The 20,089-nt window shown below is 46.7% G+C and overlaps 1 protein-coding gene across 1 annotated transcript; it reads left to right on the top strand.

Moving 5' to 3' along the window:
- Positions 1-375: 375 nt before the first annotated feature.
- TWIST1 (twist family bHLH transcription factor 1) lies at positions 376-2,487 on the top strand. The gene is made up of 2 exons (XM_082754786.1): positions 376-1,342; positions 1,867-2,487. Exon 1 carries the CDS (start codon positions 736-738, stop codon positions 1,297-1,299), a length of 564 nt encoding a protein of 187 aa, XP_082610912.1. The 5' UTR covers positions 376-735; the 3' UTR covers positions 1,300-1,342; positions 1,867-2,487.
- Positions 2,488-20,089: the final 17,602 nt, after the last annotated feature.

Here is a 20,089-nt window from a genome sequence, read left to right as displayed (position 1 = left end):
CCCGCTGCAGCGGAGGAAGTCCGAGAGATGCGGGCAGCCCCCGGCCGCCCCGGGGCAGCCGCCCCCTCGGCAGCCCCCGCCACGATGTGCACGGGTACTCCCCTTATCTCCCCCACCCCAACACGGCCTCAGCACCCCCCCCCAAAAACCCGAGTGAGAACCAAGGGAGCCGGAGGGAGAAACCGCGGAGAGGGAAGCCGAGAATGGGGCTGGGGTAAGGATGGATGTGTGTCGCGGGGGGGGTGGGGTGGGGGGGGTGAGGCCAGATCACTTGTGAATGGCTTGAAAAAAAATAATTGGGGGAGGGCGGGGAGGGGGGGAAGCGGAAACTTTCCTATAAAACTCAGCAAAAGTCCCTCCTCTCCACGTCAGGCCAATGACACTGCTGCCCCCAAACTTTCCGCCAGCAGGAGCTATAAGAACCTCCAAGTCTTCAACTTTCTCCCAATCCCAGACACCTCGAAGGGGCTCCAAGGAGGGATCGGGAGGGATTTTTTGATTTTTTTTTTAATTTTTTGGTTGGCGTGCGTGTTATTTTTTTTTTCTCCTCTTGGATCCCGATGCCATCCCCCCTCCCCCCAAAGTGAGGTCCTCCCTCCCTCCCTCCCTCCTCCTCCTTCTCCTCGCAGGCCAGCGAAGCAGCCGACCAAGGGGGAGCTGGCGGGTTAGGTGCCCCCCTCTCCTCCCTGCCCTCCCCCCCCTTCCCGGCCCGCTTCTCGCGTCTCCCCCCCAGAGATGATGCAGCAGGACGAGTCGAACTCGCCAGTCTCCCCCGCCGACGACAGCTTGAGCAACAGCGAAGAGGAGCCGGACCGGCAGCAGCTGCCCAACGCCAAGAGAGGGGGGCGCAAGCGGCGCTCCAGCCGCCGCAGCGCCGTCGGGGCCGCGGACGAGCCGTGCAGCCCGGCGCAAGGCAAGCGGGGCAAGAAGTGCGGGGCAGCCGGGGGCGGCGGGGGCGGCGGCGGCAGCAGCAGCGGCGGCGGCAGCCCCCAGTCGTACGAGGAGCTGCAGACCCAGCGGGTCATGGCCAACGTGCGGGAGCGGCAGCGCACGCAGTCGCTGAACGAGGCGTTCGCCGCCCTGCGGAAGATCATCCCCACGCTGCCCTCGGACAAGCTGAGCAAGATCCAGACCCTCAAGCTGGCGGCCAGGTACATCGACTTCCTCTACCAGGTCCTACAGAGCGATGAGCTGGACTCCAAGATGGCAAGCTGCAGCTATGTGGCCCACGAGCGGCTCAGCTACGCCTTCTCGGTGTGGAGGATGGAGGGCGCCTGGTCCATGTCCGCATCCCACTAGCAGGCGGCGTCCCCCACCCGCATCCCCCCGGCAGGAGCCCTAGGTAAGGCAGGGACCCCGAAAATGGGGGGATTAAAGGGGGTGACTGCGCCGTGGGCCGGCCACGCGTGGCGAGATCTTGAACCTCCTCTCCTGGCTTCCAGGCCGGCTGCAAGCAGGGCCGCTGGAGCCGCGGAGACGCCCCCTGCACCCCCCCCCATGTCCCCCCACCCACCCGCCGCCCGTCCCCGGGGGCGCTCCGCGGGGCCCACGCGTGTCGGGGCGCTGCCGGCGGGGGTGGACTGCGGTCGCGGGTGTGGGGCCGGATGGGGCCGGCCTGGAGAGGTCCCTTCCTCACCAACCGCTGCGAACGGAGCCGGCGGGGCTTGCCGGGCCGCTTGTCGGCCCGTGTTTCGAAGGGAATCCGCGGCCCGGCTCCCCCGGAGTGTCTGCCCGGCGGGGACACCCGCTTCGCCCTCCTTCTGCCGAGCACAGAGCGAGTGTTCACGGAGCCAGGCCGGCGGAGGTACTGCTGGGTCTATCTTGCATGTCAGTAACGAGTTTTCCGCCCTCTCTGGGTTTTTGCAGATGACATTGTTCCCACAGAAGGAGAAAATGGACAATCTAGAGACTCTGAAGTTGGATACCTTTTTGTTGTTGTTCTTGTCTAAAAAAAATAATAATTGTACCAAGGATTTCTTGGAAATTAGAAGAGCAATATCCAAATTGAAAGCAGGGCGTGGGGAGCACTTAAGGAAAGAGAAAGAGACAAGGGCTTTGGACAGTGACTGCACGTTGGGCGTCGGTACAATCCACACATCTCTGCATTCTGATATAAGTCTGACTCGTTCGATTTTATTTTATTTTTTAATTTTGACGAAGAATGTTGGAATTTATCTTTTTTATTTTTTTTTTTTGCATGCATTCCCAAGAGGTCGTGCCTATGAGCCACTGATGAAAGGAAATACATTATTGTGGACTTTCTTCATTCTTGAATGAAACCAACCAACCAAAAATATCCCTGTAGAGATGAAAACTTTTTTTTTTTTTTTTTTTTTTTTTTTTTTTTTTTAGGGGGGAATAAGCTGGGCTCAAGCTGTTATATACCCGGTTCCTAACTTTTTTATTATTATTATTTTTCCTCTGAGAAAAAAATAAACATTTTATTTATTTATTGATGACCCATGTTAAAATGCAAATAGATCCGGTGTCTAAATGCATTCCTATTTTTATGATTGTTTTGTAAATATCATTGTATATTATTTTTCTGCAATAAATAAATATGATTGAAATTTTAATAACCTTAAAGTTTGGTCTCTCTGAGAACTCGAGGTTGGAACTGGAGATAAATACCTGCTTGTTGAGCTGTAAAGACTCCCAAGAGAGAGGGGGCACTAGTACAAACAAACCAGGCGAAAAACGCAAATAAACGCGCTACTGACAGACACAGGCACGTTATTTATTGAGACAGCTTTATTATTCTGCGCTGAGGCTCGCTGGACTTGGGGGCACGGTGTCCTCCCTCCTCTGTCCCTCTCTCCTGGCTGGCTGTCTGTCTCTCCTGGCTCTGTCCCTCTCGCCCTATACCCTCCACCCCCAGTGCTGAGGGAGCCGAGCTCCCCGGGCCCCCGGCGTTTTTGCTGATAACCCTTAAGAAGAGGCATCCGTTTTAAACAGGGATTCGGACAGCCACAGGCAAAGAGAGAGAAAGCGAGTCTGAAACAGGGAAGTGTCTAGCGAGTGGGGTTTTCCGGTGGAAGTGATGTTTGACTGCTCTGCTCTCCAGGGTTTTATATAATATATAGACTAGAGATCGCATTTGCGTTGTGCGAAGCACGGAGGACACGCTAACCCGCCCTCTTCTCCTTTTCTACACGCAGGGCGCATGTTGCCTCTCTTTCTTCTCACCATACCTTCCTCAGGGTCCCAGCATGCGGCGAGACCCCCGTTGTAAGAGAGAGGAAACCTCCAGATCTGAGGGCTCGGGAGGAAGGTGAAAAGGGAAGTTGCTCTAACCAAAAAATAAAATAAAATAAAATCCCACCCCTGACCTTTAAACAGGACAGCTGATTCAGTTTCTGCTGTCGCTTGCTCATCCCTTCGCTTCGTAGCCTCTCCATGCCGGTTCCCCTTGCCTCCTGCCCCTCCGCGCCTGCGGAGGCTCCGCGGGTGCGCAGGGGCGCCCGGTCCCGGGGCTGAGCAGAGTCCCGGCGGTGCCAGGGCCTCTGCCGCCGGGCTTCACCCAGTGTCTAGGGTAAATAGGATGGGGTGTTTTTGCAAAACAGAGCCTGTTTGCATAGCCCAGGTTGAGTTGACTTTATTGCCTGCGTGTTTTTGTTTCCATATCCCCATATTACCGCCTATTGCTGACATAACGGTATTATGAATTTAATATCGTGCATATTTTAGGCCAGTGCGCAATGTTTACAGTAGAGAGCCCGCAGCGCTTGTTTGCACTGCCGGATTAGCGAGGACTTGGAAATTGGATGGGGACCCTGGTGGTCGCGGCCCTCCACGCCAGAGAGGAAGGGAAGCGGGGCGAGCCCCCGGGGGGGCGCTGCCCTCCCCACCGCCCCGGCCCCCGCTGCCCCTCGCCCAGCGCCTCCCGAAAAACCCCGCTGAGCTGCGCCCCGGCTGCCGAACAGGAGGTAATGCCTTGTCCGCGGGAATCAGACTGCAGCAAGAGCAAGGGGCAAGGGGAGCCGACTCTGGGTTTGGGGGCTGCTAAGGTGTGGGCTGGTTTCCCTTGTTCCTTTTGGGGGGACAAATCGCACCGGGGAAAGCGAGGGGTGGCTGCAAGGTTTGGAGGGAAAGACGTCGGGGAAGAAACGAGCTGAGCTGCTTGATGTTGAGGGGAAGTCGCGTTTTGGGGACGGGGATACCTGCGAAATATAACCGAGGAATCAAGTGCGTTTTAAAAGCCACGGGCCAAGCTCTGCTCGCCCTTCGAAGCGGGCCGAGAAATCCGGAGCAACTCCGCTTGGTGAACTCAAACCCGATTGACTCTGTCGCAACCAGCGCTTCTGGCCCAGCCTGTGCTCGCCCTCACCGGCCAGCTGAAACACCCGGGTGAGAAAAAGGCCCAACTCCTGCCCGTGGGGCCCATGCGGGTCTCCCCGCACCATCACTGGGTCCCCCCAGCTGGGTCCCTGCGGGCTCCAGAGCCCTCCCCGTGCAGCCCCGCCGTCGCTGTCCTTTCCCGGCTGCGAAACGCTACCTCGGCTTCATTAAAAAAATCATAAAGAGGAGATAATCCTGATTTAAAAATACAAATGTGACCTTTCCTGCGTTGGGACTGGGCACTGCAGAGGCCCGGTGCTCCCAGGGTTTAAGCCAAATGCGATTAAGTCAGAGTCGGGTTTACCGAAGGGGAAAAAAAATATATATATATATATATATGTATATGTATATAAATTTGTCTTCTGGGAATTTGAAACCCTCGTGCAGTCAGAAAACTAACTCTGCCCGTGGAAGCCCTGATTGATTTTACTTCTTCCTCCGAAGCATCAGCCCCACCTGGTTCCCCGCGACTAATGAAACCCTCTCGGAGAAGAAATGCGGGGCCAGGCAGCTCCCTCGCTGCCCCAACACGGCCCCGGCCGCTCCACCGAAGCCGGCGGAGCCCAACCGCGGACCTTGCGCTGGTGCGGAGCCCGGCCGAACCCCGCGGAGCGGGGCCGCGGCGGGTGCTGGGCGCTGCGCATCCTGCGGGGCGGCGGGCGGGGGGCGCCGGCCGCGGGCCCTCGCACATTCCTCGGTTTGGCAGGGGCCGCCCCGCTGCTTTCTCCAGGCCGGTATCGGGTTCCTCCCAGGCGTATGATTTCACTTGAAGTCCTGCCCAGGAGCCCTTCAAAGTGCGCGCTTGTCCCCCTCTCGCATGATGTCAGGCGGTTTGCCCTGCATCTGTAATTTTAAGCAAAACAAACAAAACGCGCGGTGGGGAAGGTAGGGGAGAGGGGGGGGATGGGGGGGGGGGGGGGGCACGAAAATAACGGAAACGCCAGGGGAAGAGCCGGGGGAGAGGGGCTCACCTGCGGCGGGCACCTGCCACCTGCGGCCGGCCACGGCGGGGTCGGCGCCCCCGGGAGCGGCTGTTGGGGAAGGGGCTCCTCTACCAGAGCCAGAACCCCCCAGAAGCCCCCTGTTTGGCTTCCCCCGGCTCGGGGGCTACCTCTGCCCTGCTCACACGGCGCTGCCTTCACCTGCCCCGCCGAAAATTGGCATCTTCGGGTGCTGGAGAGGGAGAGCCCGGGCCTCCCCACCGGGGGATCCGGGTGGCTAAGGCGCAAAACGAGGCTCAGGCACCCGCACGCCACCGGGACTTGTTTTATTTGCTGCACAACATAACCTGCCCGCAGTAAACATGGCACAGGATGTATTTTACATTAACTTCTGCACCAGCTTCTTTCGGCTTCAGTCCACTTAATGTTCTTGGCAAATCAAAGCACGTGTCCTTTGAAGAAGGTGTGTAATTGGAGTTTAAGGCATGTATGGAATTCCCAGATGTCTATAAAATAAGAAGGAGCATTTGGCAGGTCACTTGAAGGTGGAGCAGGTTAAAATCACTTGTACAAAAGTCCCCCTTTTCTTTCTTTTTTTTTTTAAAAAAAAAAAAAAAAGCAAAGAGACGGCCATTTATAAAGTGATCAAGATTGCGGGCTTTACAGAGCGGGGACAATAAAGCTCCGGAAACATAACGATAATGATAACACCCGTCCAAAAATGTAAAGCAAAAAGCAAAACAAAAAGCATAACAAAACAAAATATTCAGGTCGGGAGGAACGCCGCCGTCCTTCCAGCAATTCCCGGTCTCAGCCCACTTAGGAGCCTCCAGCCCCTGTTATTTAGGTAGCCTTCTTGCCAGGGATAGCCACTACGTCCCCGCTACTTTCACAAGGAGGTGGCATTAAATTTACAGGAACTTTAGGAAAATTCTCTTGTGCCCTGTATGGACACGGGCAACAGAGGACGCGTTTCACTCCAAAATTATCCTGACACGGAAACCAACTCGACTTTAATGATAACAGTAGCAGTTAATAAGGGCTGAAATAATAACGGAATCGGGTTTGGACAATTAGGGGCTCACCATCTAACTTTACCAGTGTTCGTGCAAAGTCTCAGCTCGAGCAAGACCGCGGCTTTACTTGGGGGCTGCTGCAAATCCTGCCCGCTGCAACGCAGAAATCCCGACGCGCAATGTTGCGGTGGGACAGACCGGCTGTGCCCTACAAATGCGGGGAAACCTGGAGCTGGGACGGGGAGGTGGGGTGGTTACGATGCTCTCAGGAAGGGTCGGGGTCGCCCCATCACGTTTAGGGTTGCTTTGTTCTGTTTGGGACGAACGAGGCAGAGTCCTCCTGACAAGCAGTCAAAAGAGGAGCAATCCACACCGCCGCAGCCGTGGGGGAAAGGGGAGCTTCAGAGGGGAAGGGATTTTGACATGTGAAAAGTTAAGCAGGTACCTGAAGGAGGTTTATTTTGACCAGATGTTAGAGCTTTTATGAAAATGTCACGTGAAGGGAACAGATGTACAACTTGCAAATGGAGCCCCGCCTTGTAAATACTGGGAAGAGAAGGGCTCTCAGAAAATCAAGCATAAATTTCTCATGCCATTTTATATATGTGTGTATTTATGCATATATGCAGAGTATGTGGGTTCTGTTTAGATCGACATTTTTAATAGTTTGTTTGTTTGGTGAAAAGGAAACGGTCCTTCCTTCCTTCCTTCCTTCCTTCCTTCCTTCCTTCCTTCCTTCCTTCCTTCCTTCCTTCCTTCCTTCCTTCCTTCCTTCCTTCCTTCCTTCCTTCCTTCCCTCTCTCTCTCTTTCTCTCTCTCTTTTTTTTTCTCTCTCTCTCTCTTTCTCTCCTTCTTTCTCTCTCTCTCTTTCTCTCTTTCTTTCCCCCTCTCTCTTTATTTCTCTCTCCTTTTTATTCTTCTTCTGCCCCCCAACCCTTTCCTTCTTTCCTGTCCATCGACCCCCCTCTTTTAGTCTCGGGGCCGTTTGATCCCACGGAAAGTATCGGATCTCTGCTGGGAGGAGAAACTGAGACTAATCAATTGCCTTCTTTTTGAAGGCGGGTAGCGACTGCTTGGAGCAGTGAAGGCGAGCCTGCCCCGAGCCCCTCCGGCTCTGCCCGTGGTCCCCGTCCCGCACCCGGAGCGGGGCGCAAGGATCGGGGATCGGGGCACAGGGAGCGGCAGCGCCGCGGCTTTCTGGGAACCGAGAAACTGTCCTCAGCTGGGCTCGCTCAGCTCTTCTGTCCTCTGCGTACGGTTACCGCTATAGCCCCGGAGGTCTCCTGGTATTACAGTTTGAAAGCTCGGCGGTGCCCGCGGTTACCGCTGTCGCTGCAGGGCGGCAGGTAGGGGGGCAGTGCCCCTGCAAGCCACCAGCCTGCAGGAAGCGCAGGGCACCCAGACGCAGCCACCGCCACGAAAAAGGGCACGGGCTGGAGCGGGGGGGAGGCTGGGGGTTCTCGGACTTCTCAAGGCACCTGCCTGGGTTCTGGGCTTTTTGCTCCCAAGGCATTTCGATGAGCTGCAAATATGCCCTGCTTGTTTCTGCGAGTGTATTTATACAAGCGGGTGTCTAGCTACGTTTTCATATTTATTTCTGAATGGTGGTGGAGGCTTTAACAACAGGTATCTGCTTTAAATAATACGCAAGTTCTCACTGAACTTCGCCAGACAGAAATTAATTCAGCCTTTTTAAAAATTAATTTAATTTAATTTAATTTAATTTAACTTTAATGCAAACGTTTTCAAAGGCAAAAGAGCTGACATTATGCACACTAGTTTTGAGAATGACAATGCAGGCTTATATAATGCGGATAACTAGATTGAGGTGCTACAGTCTATAGCATCAGTCTAAAAATCCCTAGGGATTCTTAATCTAGGTTTATTCTCTTTGACTTCCAAACACGTGAGCTTGTAAAGACTTTTAAAGTGAATGTAAATAAAAGTTTGTTGTTGTCTTAAATAAAAGACTAACTGGAGTTCCCTTTTTTCTTTCTTACCCATCAATGCGAGAAATGATGGATTCAGCTGATAGCACAATTTTCAGCAAAAGCCGATTTATTCTGCAGTCTATAATATAATGTAGAAAAATACGGGAGAATGGTTTCTACATTTGTCTCAGAATTCGAGAAAGAGTATGGCTTTTCTTCGCGTGTGAAAGTGTACATGTTCTGGACACACAGACACTCACAAACATATGCATGCATGCACACACACTCACTTCTGAACCCTGGAGCTATCAAACATGTTTAGTGACTGAGTGAGATGCTGTCTACAGAGGGGTTGTTGATGTAGAAGCCAAATTAGTGTTAATTTCAAACAGGCGGCTAATTCCTCCATGGAACCTCAGCACTTTCAAAGTGCTTTGCTGAGTTTCATATTTAATTACTTGCGATGGAAAATATATCCATTTCCCAAATAGACTAGCTAATTAATTTTCTTTTTTTTTTCTTTCTTTCTTTCTTTCTTTCTTTCTTTCTTTCTTTCTTTCTTTCTTTCTTTCTTTCTTTCTTTCTTTCTTTCTTTCTTTCTTTCTTTCTTTCTTTCTTTCTCTTTCTTTCTTTCTTTCTTTCTTTCTTTCTTTCTTTCTTTCTTTCTTTCTTTCTTTCTTTCTTTCTTTCTTTCTTTCTTTCTTTTTCTTGTCTCTCTCTTTATCATTTTTCTTTTTCTTTTTTTTTTTCCCTTTCATTTCTTTATTTTCTTTTTATTTCTTTTATTTTTTTTTCTCTTTCCTGTTCTTTCTCTCTCTCTCTTTCTGTTCTCCCTCCTTCCTCTCCTCCCTCCCCTCTTTTCCACCCTCTCACTTTCTCTCTCTTTCTCCCTCTCCAAGCATCCTGGAACACCTTTCAACTTCAAGGTTTTTGCACCAATATAAACCAGATCCAGAACAGACTCCCTTCCCCCTTCCTCAGATCTGAACTTAAAACATATATCATAGATCAGTTTTCATCCAGCGAATTTAGGCATAGTCCTCGACCTGTATTTTCAAAGAGATTCTGGGCTGGAGTCTGCAATATTTAATCCAGTCAGCTATTAAATGTCCTCCGGCTTGAATCAAGAATTTAAACAGGCATCTGTGCTGAGGATAATGACAGTTAAAGCGGTTTGGAGCATAGCGTGTGTGGCAGAGAGGGGAAATGGACAGAAGGACAAGGATTATGCCTTTGATTTTGGAAATTCCTGCGTTTCAGGAGTTCTGCCGGAGTATTAGTGGGGGGAAACATGAAAGAAACCCCCTTTTGCTCACAGGCATGCTTTTAATGGGGAAAAATAGTCCTATTAATACCTGACAGTGCCTGACACTCGCCTTTCTCCTGCCTGCCCGGCAGTAAGGTGATACCCGCTCCCCGCGGGGCACTGGCACCGGCTCCGGCGGCGGAGGGGTCCCCAGGGTCCTCCTCTCCCGGAGAGTCCCGGGGCCGCAGCAGGGGGGAGTCTCCGCCGATCCCCTCTCCGGGGCCGCTCCTTGAGGGCTGGGGGTGGGTGGGCTGGGAGCCCGGCGGGAGCTTCGGGCACTGAAGAGTTTAGAGGGGGGGCCTTTCTTGTTTGCTACTTCCTTTCCCTCTGTTGGATATTGAGCCGGTGGGCAGTTAGCTTGCAGGATGGGGTTAGGGGGTTGGTGGGCTCCTAAATCCTGCCGGGATTGAATCCAAGGAAGAGAGAAGCGGGGCGTGGGGAAGAGGCTCAGCGTTTGACTTGATGAAGCACGTGTCAGATTCTGCAGTTCAGGCAATTAAAACTCGCTTCTGATCAAAGGGCTTCATAAATCACCGGGAGAAGCAGGCCAGGCAGAGACAGCTGTCTGCGTGCGCAAGTGGGGGGCAGCTGCCTATCCCTACCTTTCGGACACTGTCCTCCATTCCCACTGCCTTCGAGGAGTCTCCCTGGGAGTGGGGTTTTCCTGCTGTTTTATGGAGGCCTGTTTTATTTATGGAAGTGTTTCAGCAGGAAAAAAAAATACTGGGGGTTCACGACCACTGGTGACTATCCCAAGGGCAGAGGTGTCACATCTTTTTCTTTTCTGGTGAAAGAAGAAATGTTGCGTGCTAAGGAAAGAGTGAAAAAAAAAAAATCATTATCCTTATCCTTCAGAATGAGGTATGAGATATCTGATTATCCGTGCTGGGCTCAGCCCCAGGACAGCCCAGGGGGCAGAGGCGAGAAGATTCATGCCCATGAGCTCCTGGCTCTGCCCTTTGGGGTTCTGCTTCCAGGACCTGGCAGTGAAAGGGAGAGGTGGAAGGAAGGAGATATGGGTTTAGCAGTCAAGCGAAAGCAAAGCCCTTTCACTCCTGGAGCAGAGCACTGTAGTCACGGAGATCCTGTGGCTCTGTGTGTGCCTGCCCTGTCTGTGCATCCTGGGGGCAGGGACAGTCCCTCCGTTCAACTCCCCCACTAATGAATCTTCTTTTTATGTCAGAATTGGTATATTAGAGGAGTTTACAGCTTGAGGGGGTGCTCTTTGATATTGGAATTTAGGGGTGAACCTATAAGTGGTCTCAAGACACTTGTCAGATTGGAGTGTTTTTTGGTGTGATTTATGGCAAAAGGCTCCTTTCTGACACTTCCAGATGCCAAACTTTTCACCTTGCAGAAAACGTGCTTGCAATAGCCAGGGTGAGTTTATGCCTGCTCTTGAAAGCAGCTGCTCTGGGGTAATAGGATGGGATGCAAGCCCAGTAAGAAACTTTTTTTTTTTTTTTTTTTTTTTTTTTTATGAGATTTGCCAGTGGATCAAATGGTTTCTACAATAGTGTCTACTTCCTTCCAGCATCCAGGCTGTTCACTGCCATGCAACACTGAACTTGCCCTACCCATCTGCAAGAATGCATAGCCCCACTTCTCCCTCCAAATCTTTCCTTCAGATTGGTTCACATTGCACTTTATTCAGGTTGTCAACCTTCCTCTGCCTTGTTTGTCATTTGGCTAGCTGAGTCTCTGGAGACTGTTTTACTACAGGGCTTTACAGAGATTTCTCTGGACAGAGGGCAACTATGGAGTGAGAATTTGAGACAGGAAAACAGAGGGGCACTCATCTTGGGAGCACATCAATCACTGTGAACTCTCCCAGGCTACTCCAACAGGCTTGGGATTCCCTTGCCAGAGATGAGTCACAGATAAATTACCAATGGCTCACAGAGAACAAAAGATTTGGCCAGCAACTCCAAGGGGATGGGTGCTCTCCAAGAAGTAGCGGAAGCCTTGCTAATGCATGCCTCACAAAGGATGGTGGAGCCTGATCTGCATTCCTGGTTCTCATGAACAGCAGGAAATAAAAATAGACCAAAATTCACTATGTGGTGACTTCTTCCTTTCATTTCTTGGCAGGTGGACTCTGATGTTTGATCTCACTAAGAAACATAGCGAGTTTTCCATCTGAAATTGAAATAGCCCTCCTCCCAAATTGAATGCATCAGCAAAAACAACTAACATTGGGCTTGGATAGTACTATGAAGGGAGAAGAACATCATCATGTTAGAGTTAGCATTGCAAGAACAGCTAACTGGTATCTAATCACTTCCTTTACAAAATGTTAGTGTCATCCAGCAAGGTTGATTTTCTAAGATTTATTGCTGTGATAAAATTATGCCATATGGAATAAAAACAACAAAAGGGAGGGGTGGAGGAAGAATGGGAGGGAGGGGGGAAGGAGAAGGAGAAGGAGAAGGAGAAGGAGAAGGAGAAGGGGAAGGGGAAGGGGAAGGGGAAGGGGAAGGGGAAGGGGAAGGGGAAGGGGAAGGGGAAGGGGAAGGGGAAGGGGAAGGGGAAGGGGAAGGGGAAGGGGAAGGGGAAGGGGAAGAGAGGAAGGGAGGAAGGGAGGAAGGGAGGAAGGGAGGAAGGAAGGAAGGAAGGGGAGTGAAAGAGGAAAATTAAATGAGAAGGGGGGACAGGACTTGCTACCTGTGTGTAAGGTTAATGGAAATGGGAAAATAGAACCCTCTACTTACGTCCACATTATTTCAGTTTACAAATATTCCTGATTCCTGTAGATGACAATGGGTCAAATCCATTTTTTTATTGTTTTGTGCAGAACTGATCCTGTTGCTCTGAACCTAATCATAAGACAGCAGGAAGACTGACGATTTGACAGTCTGCTCTTTTAAATAAAGGCAACCTTGCTCCTTTCTCCTATCCTATATTGGACAACCATATCGAAAGACTAAAAGATTGCCTTTGTCCTGCTGCATGCATATTTTCCATGTAATGAAAAGAAACGTCCCCAGACTTCAAACCTATCAAATGTGTAGCATCTGAAGGATATTCATCTTTAGGAGCCAGGCCAAAAAGTCAATAAAAATTTAATTATTTCTCTACCATATGGGAGCACTTACAAGACCAAAAATGTGATGCTGTGTATTGGTATTGGGAGGAAAATTGCAACATATTTTCATATTTGCTAGTCAAGACTGCTGTGTGGTATCACATCTCCCAACCCCCCAAATGCAACACAAGCTGCTGAAGCTGCAATTAATCCTGGCAGTTTCTAAAACTAGCATATAAACAGGTCAGTGACCAGGGAGTGATTACCTGTGCCCCACTTAATGGTAGTGTAATAGTGAACTTCAATATGCAAGAACAACATGTGTTTATCATTTATTTATATGGTCAACAGGAAAAAGAGTACTTCTATCAGTAAGATTCTTACTGTCTGAAATGAGTTATCTTCCTTTATATACGCGAGTATGGGAAGAGAGTAAAAAAATCCCAAATATTTTCCTGCAGAAACAGAAGGGAAATCCCAAATTCTAAAGTTAAAAATAACTTCAATGTATCACTCACTGGTAACATCAAGGAGAGGAATGCTCCTTGTAGGGCCTGCTCTAATGGGATCAACTCTGTGGGAGTCTTTCTATGCATTTCTTGGGGGTGATGGAGCAGGCTGCTAATGAGTTGTTTTAGCATATCCCAAACTAGGTGTTAGATAAAGAGAAACTGAATCTGCTGAATGCAGGACACTGACATGGAACGCTCTGAGAAGTCCTTTCTGCTATTGTCAAATGTGACTCCTCTAGCACAACTTGCCATCAGTCCATCTCTTGGCAGTGACAGCTTCAAATGTGAGATCACTGTTTCAGATGATAGATACCAGAATCTGTTGAAATAAAAACACACATCCATGCCATTACTTTCATTAATTTAATTAAGAAGAATAAATATGTATAAGGTATCTAAACCAATATACATGCAAATTATACCCTATTTGTCTATCTAACTCAAACATATTTATACATTTAAGCACTCAGCCTTTCTTTACCCTCTTGGATAGTCTCACTAACAAGCTGCTCACCAATGTTTTCTCTAGGATAATTTGTTCCTGCCTTTACTTGTGAAATAAATTATTTTCTGCTGCTGCTTTCCTTTTTTCTCCTATCCTGATACAAAACAGTTCTTGAAGCAAAAATCTAAAAAATAACTCTGAAGCAGAGGTAGCTTTAAGTTAGATGAGAGTAAAAAAAAAAATACATTTGTTTGTCCAAATACGCCTCTTATTCCTAGCACTGGTAGGTACTTAATAGCAGGTAGTCAGTGATGTCTATCTGGAAAGGACATTGGCAATTGTCTGATTATTGAATCATAGAATTTTTTAGGCTGGAAAAGACCTCTATGATCAAGTCCAACCATTAACCTAGCACTGCCAAGTCTACCACTAAACCATGTCCCTAAGCACCACATCTACACGTCTCTTGAACCAGGGATGGTGACTCAACTACTTCCCTGGGCAACCTTTTCCAATGGCTCACAACCCTTTCAGTAATGAATTTTTTCCTAACATCCAATCTAAACCTCCCATGATGAAACTTGAGGCCATTCTCCCTAGTCCTATTGTTTATTGCTCGACAGAGGACACCAACCCCCACTCTGTTACACCTTTCAGGTAGTTATAGAGAGCAATAAGGTCTCCCCTGAGCCTCCTTTTCTCCAGACTAGACAACCCCAGTTCCCTCATAGGACTTGTGTCCCAGACCCTTCACCAGCTTTGCTGCCTTTCTCTGAACATGCTCCAGCACCTTCATGTCCTTCTGGTACTGAGGGGCCCAAAAACTGAACACAGTACTTGAGGTGTAGCCTCAGCAGAGCCAAGGACAGAAGAACAATCACTTCAACTTGACTCAACTTTTTGTTCCATGAAGACCCGTAGTTCGAAGTGGGGCAAGTAGAACATTTTGGCTTTATAGGAGTTTTGTTAGTCTCTTATGTATAAATAATTAACTTTACATTTTAATTTTTTTTCCATGCCTTTTAACCACCTTCTTTCTCCCACTCTAAATTTGTCTGGTACTAGAGTGTAGCTTAAAGGATTTATTGATATTAATTAATGAATTTTTACCTTATTCATGTACAGCTGCACCATTGCTGAGTAATGCAGGCATACCAGATGAATGCCAATACCATCACTATACTCTGCCATAAGGTTATATATGTGTTATGCTCTGTAAGAGCAAACACTTAACAATTAACAGGAAAATGAGGTAGTCCAACTTTTCATTTTCTGTAGTTCCTACAGAATGTTAACAAGTTCTGAAGAATTAATAATTCTTGCACACCTTACTGCATGATGGGAGGTTTACTTCATTGATCTCTAAATATTCTGAGAATATCAAATGGAAGTTGTTATCTATGTACAAGGTATTTCATTCTCTATTTCTATGTATAGTAGTTTAGCTGCACACATTACAACTCTGTAGAATACACACACCCACACTACTGGTTATCATGTATAACACTAGTATAAAACATGAAGATGACTTAAGCCAGGCAGGCTTAACAAAAGTTCATAGTGGACCACAGAATAGAGTGTGACTGGCATTTTGAATATTTGCTTTTAATTCCCAATCACTGAAGTATCTGTGTAAACTAGATATCTCTATATTAATATTACATTAGCAATAGTAATCATGGTTGCCTTCTGACATTTGTAATATTTCATTATTACAAAGGGAAGGGAAGGGAAGGGAAGGGAAGGGAAGGGAAGGGAAGGGAAGGGAAGGGAAGGGAAGGGAAGGGAAGGGAAGGGAAGGGAAGGGAAGGGAAGGGAAGGGAAGGGAAGGGAAGGGAAGGGAAGGGAAGGGAAGGGAAGGGAAGGGAAGGGAAGGGAAGGGAAGGGAAGGGAAGGGAAGGGAAGGGAAGGGAAGGGAAGGGAAGGGAAGGGAAGGGAAGGGAAGGGAAGGGAAGGGAAGGGAAGGGAAGGGAAGGGAAGGGAAGGGAGAAGAGAAGGGAAGAGAGAAGAGAAGAGAAGAGAAGAGAAGAGAAGAGAAGAGAAGAGAAGAGAAGAGAAGAGAAGAGAAGAGAAGAGAAGAGAAGAGAAGAGAAGAGAAGAGAAGAGAAGAGAAGAGAAGAGAAGAGAAGAGAAGAGAAGAGAAGAGAAGAGAAGAGAAGAGAAGAGAAGAGAAGAGAAGAGAAGAGAAGAGAAGAGAAGAGAAGAGAAGAGAGAAAGGGAAAAAATATTAATATCTGCAAGCAATTGAAGAGTTTTGAAAAGGCAGAAGGGATTTCCAGTGCAAATGAGGAAAAGGATTCACAAAGTAGAATGGGATTTGTGGAGTGAATTTTGTACCAGATGCTGCCAGTAATAATATGTCTTCCAGTCATAGCACGAAGAGAGTAATTTTTGCAAACTGTGATGTAGCAAGGGAAACTGTGACCTCTTTACCTTCTTTCCAGCAAAAGAAGTATATGGCTAGTCTGATTCAGTTAGTAACACTGGAGCTAATCGTCCATGAAATTAATTTTAAATTAACTGTTAATTTTTAATTAATCTAGTAATTTCTCTTGGGAAATCTTCAATAATTCAATGAAGCAATATTTATGTAACTTTCTCAACTGGACATTTTGCAACATCATCAAATATAGTGAGTTTGCCTTTTCCAATGCAGACTATAGATCTCACAGCTGTATTAACAGAAGAATATTTCTCTCAAAAGCTGCAGCTGAGAGATATGAGCTGGTGTTTATTTGAGACTCCACGCATATTTTTATGTTTTAAACCTCTTCTTTCCATGACTACTGGTAAGGTCAAGAATATCTGTGCTGTGAAAAGAAGGATCACAATCTTAAGCCAGTGTGCAGTTTTCTTAACTGCTTACACACAACACAGCTTTATTTTAATCAACTCCAAAGGAAAGCCTGACAGAACAGTGCAAACAGTCTCTTCCTCCATTCTGATCTCTCCTCCAATTTCTGGTAATTCTTGTGTATGGAGTGAGGGGCCTACAGAGCTGCCCTTGAAGACTTTATTGATCTACTGGCATTCTTTTCTACACCTTCCCACAGCCACCTTGAAAATGTTATGACAGAAACCAGCAAGTTCATTTTCAGTCCTGCAATTTAATGTTGGTATATTTGGTCCCCCTGGGCATCAGGCAAGGTAAATAATGCCAGCAGAAAGCTTCTCTTTCCCACGTCATAAGCAAACAATTGCTTTTGGAAATCCGCTCCATGAGTGATGCAACCATTTTTTTTTTTTTAATGGTGCTGAGAACAAAGATGGTATGAATAATCCTCAGTATATCTGTCTGTCAGTGCTGCCAAAGATCTTGCCTCCTGAAAACAATCTTGTTTTCTCAACACTTACTCTTCTTACCCAAACGTTAACAAGTAAGGGAAAAGAGACAGTGCTATTCCCAGCAAAATAAGCTCTTTCCTGGAGCTATGATAGTTTGTTCTCATTACACAAACCTGGCTTTGAGACACAGGTAGGAGGTCTACCAAGGCCACCTGCCCCAAGTCAGCTAGGCAAGCCCTGGGGACCTGCAAAGAGATGGCTGGAAAGGATGGCATGTGGTAGGTGTCACTTCTGTAAGAGAGAGTTCACAGGTCTAGTAGACTTCATGCCTGTGTGGTCATCCATCCCACAAGGGCTGTAACCAGTCCTTTCAAGTCTTGCAGACAAAATAGTTACTAAAGGAGACAAATATGGGATAATGAAACTAGCTATTGTCTAGCCACAGAGATTGTGAATTCCTAAACTTTATGGATTTTATCTGAAAATATCAGTAAGCTCCTGACAAATTCTCTTTTCTCAACTTGATTAACATTTCTACTGCAAATTCAGTGACCACCTCACCTCCCATTCCCCTCCATGAGAAAGGCTAAATAAGAATAATCAATTACAAGCAGATTTTTGATGTAGTCTTTTCTTCATTGCTTACCTGTTTGGGGACTTCTCCCCACAAGTTAGTATACATATTTTCCACAGCAGTTCATTTTTATGGGATGAATATATGGGAGTGGAGGCATTGTTTCAAAGTGTTTGCTCACGCTCCTAACAGCAGACAAAAAACTTTTTGTACTGATATGCAGAGATGGTGGACACAAGTTGTGTTTATTTGCTACTATGCTTCATGAATGTATTAGTCCCATACTGAACTTTCTTTTTCTCTGTGTATGACATCAAAGGGGAGGCTTAAAGCTCTATAACCTTTTCTCAAGAATCCTACTCTTGAGCATTTCTGTTTCTTGTTTTGCTTTGTGGTCACTAACCACAGGAGAAATTTGTCTTTTTTACATATGCTGGAAATGATTTACTGCCCTTAGAAATATTAAACCACAAAAAAACCCTACATTAAAGTAACATTAAGGGTCTGCCTAAAACCCACAAAAAGCCAGGAAATTGAGAGTTAAAGCTGAAACTCTGATCTGATACTCCAGCCTTAATTTACCTCATAGCTGGTGGAGCTGGTGGAGCTAGTGTCTCCATTGAGGAATGTTGCTGGGTGGAGTAATAAGTGTTCCTGTAGCACCTAAATACAACATCCTGAGTGAAATACAAATTTGCTAAGGGTAAATTCCAGTCCCCTTTTTGTACTCAGATTATTAGAATTAATGGCCACATTAGAATGAATGGCCACATGAAACCTTTCCACAGCCACTGCTAACTTTACTTCTACAGCTCGTTGGCTAATTTTAGCCTTCCCAAAACATCTTTTTGTCAGTGTGCTCTCCTAGCCATAGACATGGTCTGCTGGCCAAATGATTAGCTGCTTTGCACTCCTAAAGTTTTGTTCTTGTTTTGTTGTTCACAAGAATATCTCAGCAATCCCTTGGTGGAGTTTGCTCTTGCCTTGCTCTATCTTGTATTGGTTCCACTGATCTTTGCTTGCTTTACAAGCTTCCACCCACCAGAAACACTGCATACTCAAAAAAGAAACAAATAAAAAAATGAGATTCTTCTGGACCACAAATGTTTGAAAGAAAAGTATGCTGAAAATATTTAATACACCTATGCTCTCATATATGCAGAAATAATAATACTCATCAAATCATAGAGTCATAAATTACAAGATTAAGGACTAAAGAGCTGTTAGAATGGCATGTAATTTGGAAATTAATGGAGGGCAGTCAGAGACAAATGTAAATATTAACCATGTTTTTTCTCACCAGCGAAGCGCCACTGTCAAGTCAACAGAAGGTACCTGACCAAGTGTGCCAAGTACTGCATTTAGGCATGTCCTTAACTTTCTAGCAGGACTGATGATTATTGTTCAAAAGAAGTTTAAAAAAAATCAGTGTAATTTCCAGCTTATTTTCCCAGATATTTTCAGCTTCATGAGGGATTTTTTATTCATTACAACTTAACCTGACTTCTGGAGTGTTCTGGAACAGGAAGCTGTGGAAACAAACAGCATCACTAGGTTCAAAGAAGGATTAAACAGATCATAGACAATATATCAATAAACAGAAACCTGGGGAGTGGCATACTTCTAAGATCTCTAATTCAACAGCTGTGGGTGCTGAAGAAATACAAGGCACTTGCCATATGGATGTCAGACTCACAGTCCCATTGTCTTTGACATACAGTGTGAGCTGGGTGGACCTCTACTCTTACGTAACAGGGCTTTACTTATGCTGTTATTATTTGACACTCCAAAATGATGACAAAATATGAGTTTCATACTTAACTCTTATTTATTCCTCTAATTTCCTTTGTGAAAGGTCTTTCTTTTTGATAGGACAAACCTTAAGGAAAAATATTGAGTTAGAATTGCTGACCACTGCTCTGTCTGAGGAGCTATGACAGGAGAAAAAGATCAAATTTTATGTGCTTCTCTTACTCAGCTGAAGAAATACTTCCTTACTAAATCTACTTTACATTTAGATCTAGGTACAACACACTCCCGGCCTGCTACATACTTCAGTTTTTCTTCTTATCAGCAAACAGATAAGGGGAAGAGGAGCAGAAAGACAGAGTGAAATTGGAGCTTTGCTTCTTTTTATTTGCCAGTCAGCCAGAGGAAAACTGAACTATTTTGGGAACCATAATCTGGACCCTCCATGGTACCTGGGACAGGTGTCTCTGAAAAGCAGTTTGTTTGGACCTGAAAAAAAGACAGTGCTGTTCATATTCATATTCATATATGGTTTAGTGAAGGACTTGTTAGTATTAGGTCAGAGGTTGGACTAGGTGATCTTCAAGGTCTCTTCCAACCTAGACGATTCTGTGATTCTGTGATATTTCTTTTTTTTTTTTTTTGAATTATTATTTTTTTTTTTCAGAATTAAAAACACTGTTTGGCTGCATGGTTCTGTGCATTTGAAGATGAAGAAATCATTCTGGGAACCTTGAGAAAGTACCAAACTGACGCCACCCTTCCCATTCTGCGCTGCTGATAGTAAAGTCCCAGCAATATAAAAAGCTGCTCCTAAGAAACACTGATATAGGAAAGGAAATATCAATGTGTAACCAACTGAGACTCATTAACTTCTTTTTTATTATCAACAAAAGCTGTATGTATCTATTTAGGACTGCAACCAGTTAAGTCAGGGGAAAATGTTATGCTGTGAACACAGTCTAAT

This window comes from Aythya marila, assembly GCF_965140915.1.
Source record: "Aythya marila genome assembly, chromosome: 2".
Lineage (NCBI taxonomy): Eukaryota > Metazoa > Chordata > Aves > Anseriformes > Anatidae > Aythya > Aythya marila.
This window is presented reverse-complemented; position numbering and strand designations above follow the sequence as displayed.

What these genes read in the sequence shown, in the direction of transcription:
- TWIST1 (XM_082754786.1), top strand. Translation starts at nt 736, where the DNA reads ATGATGCAGCAGGACGAGTCGAACTCGCCAGTCTCCCCCGCCGACGAC.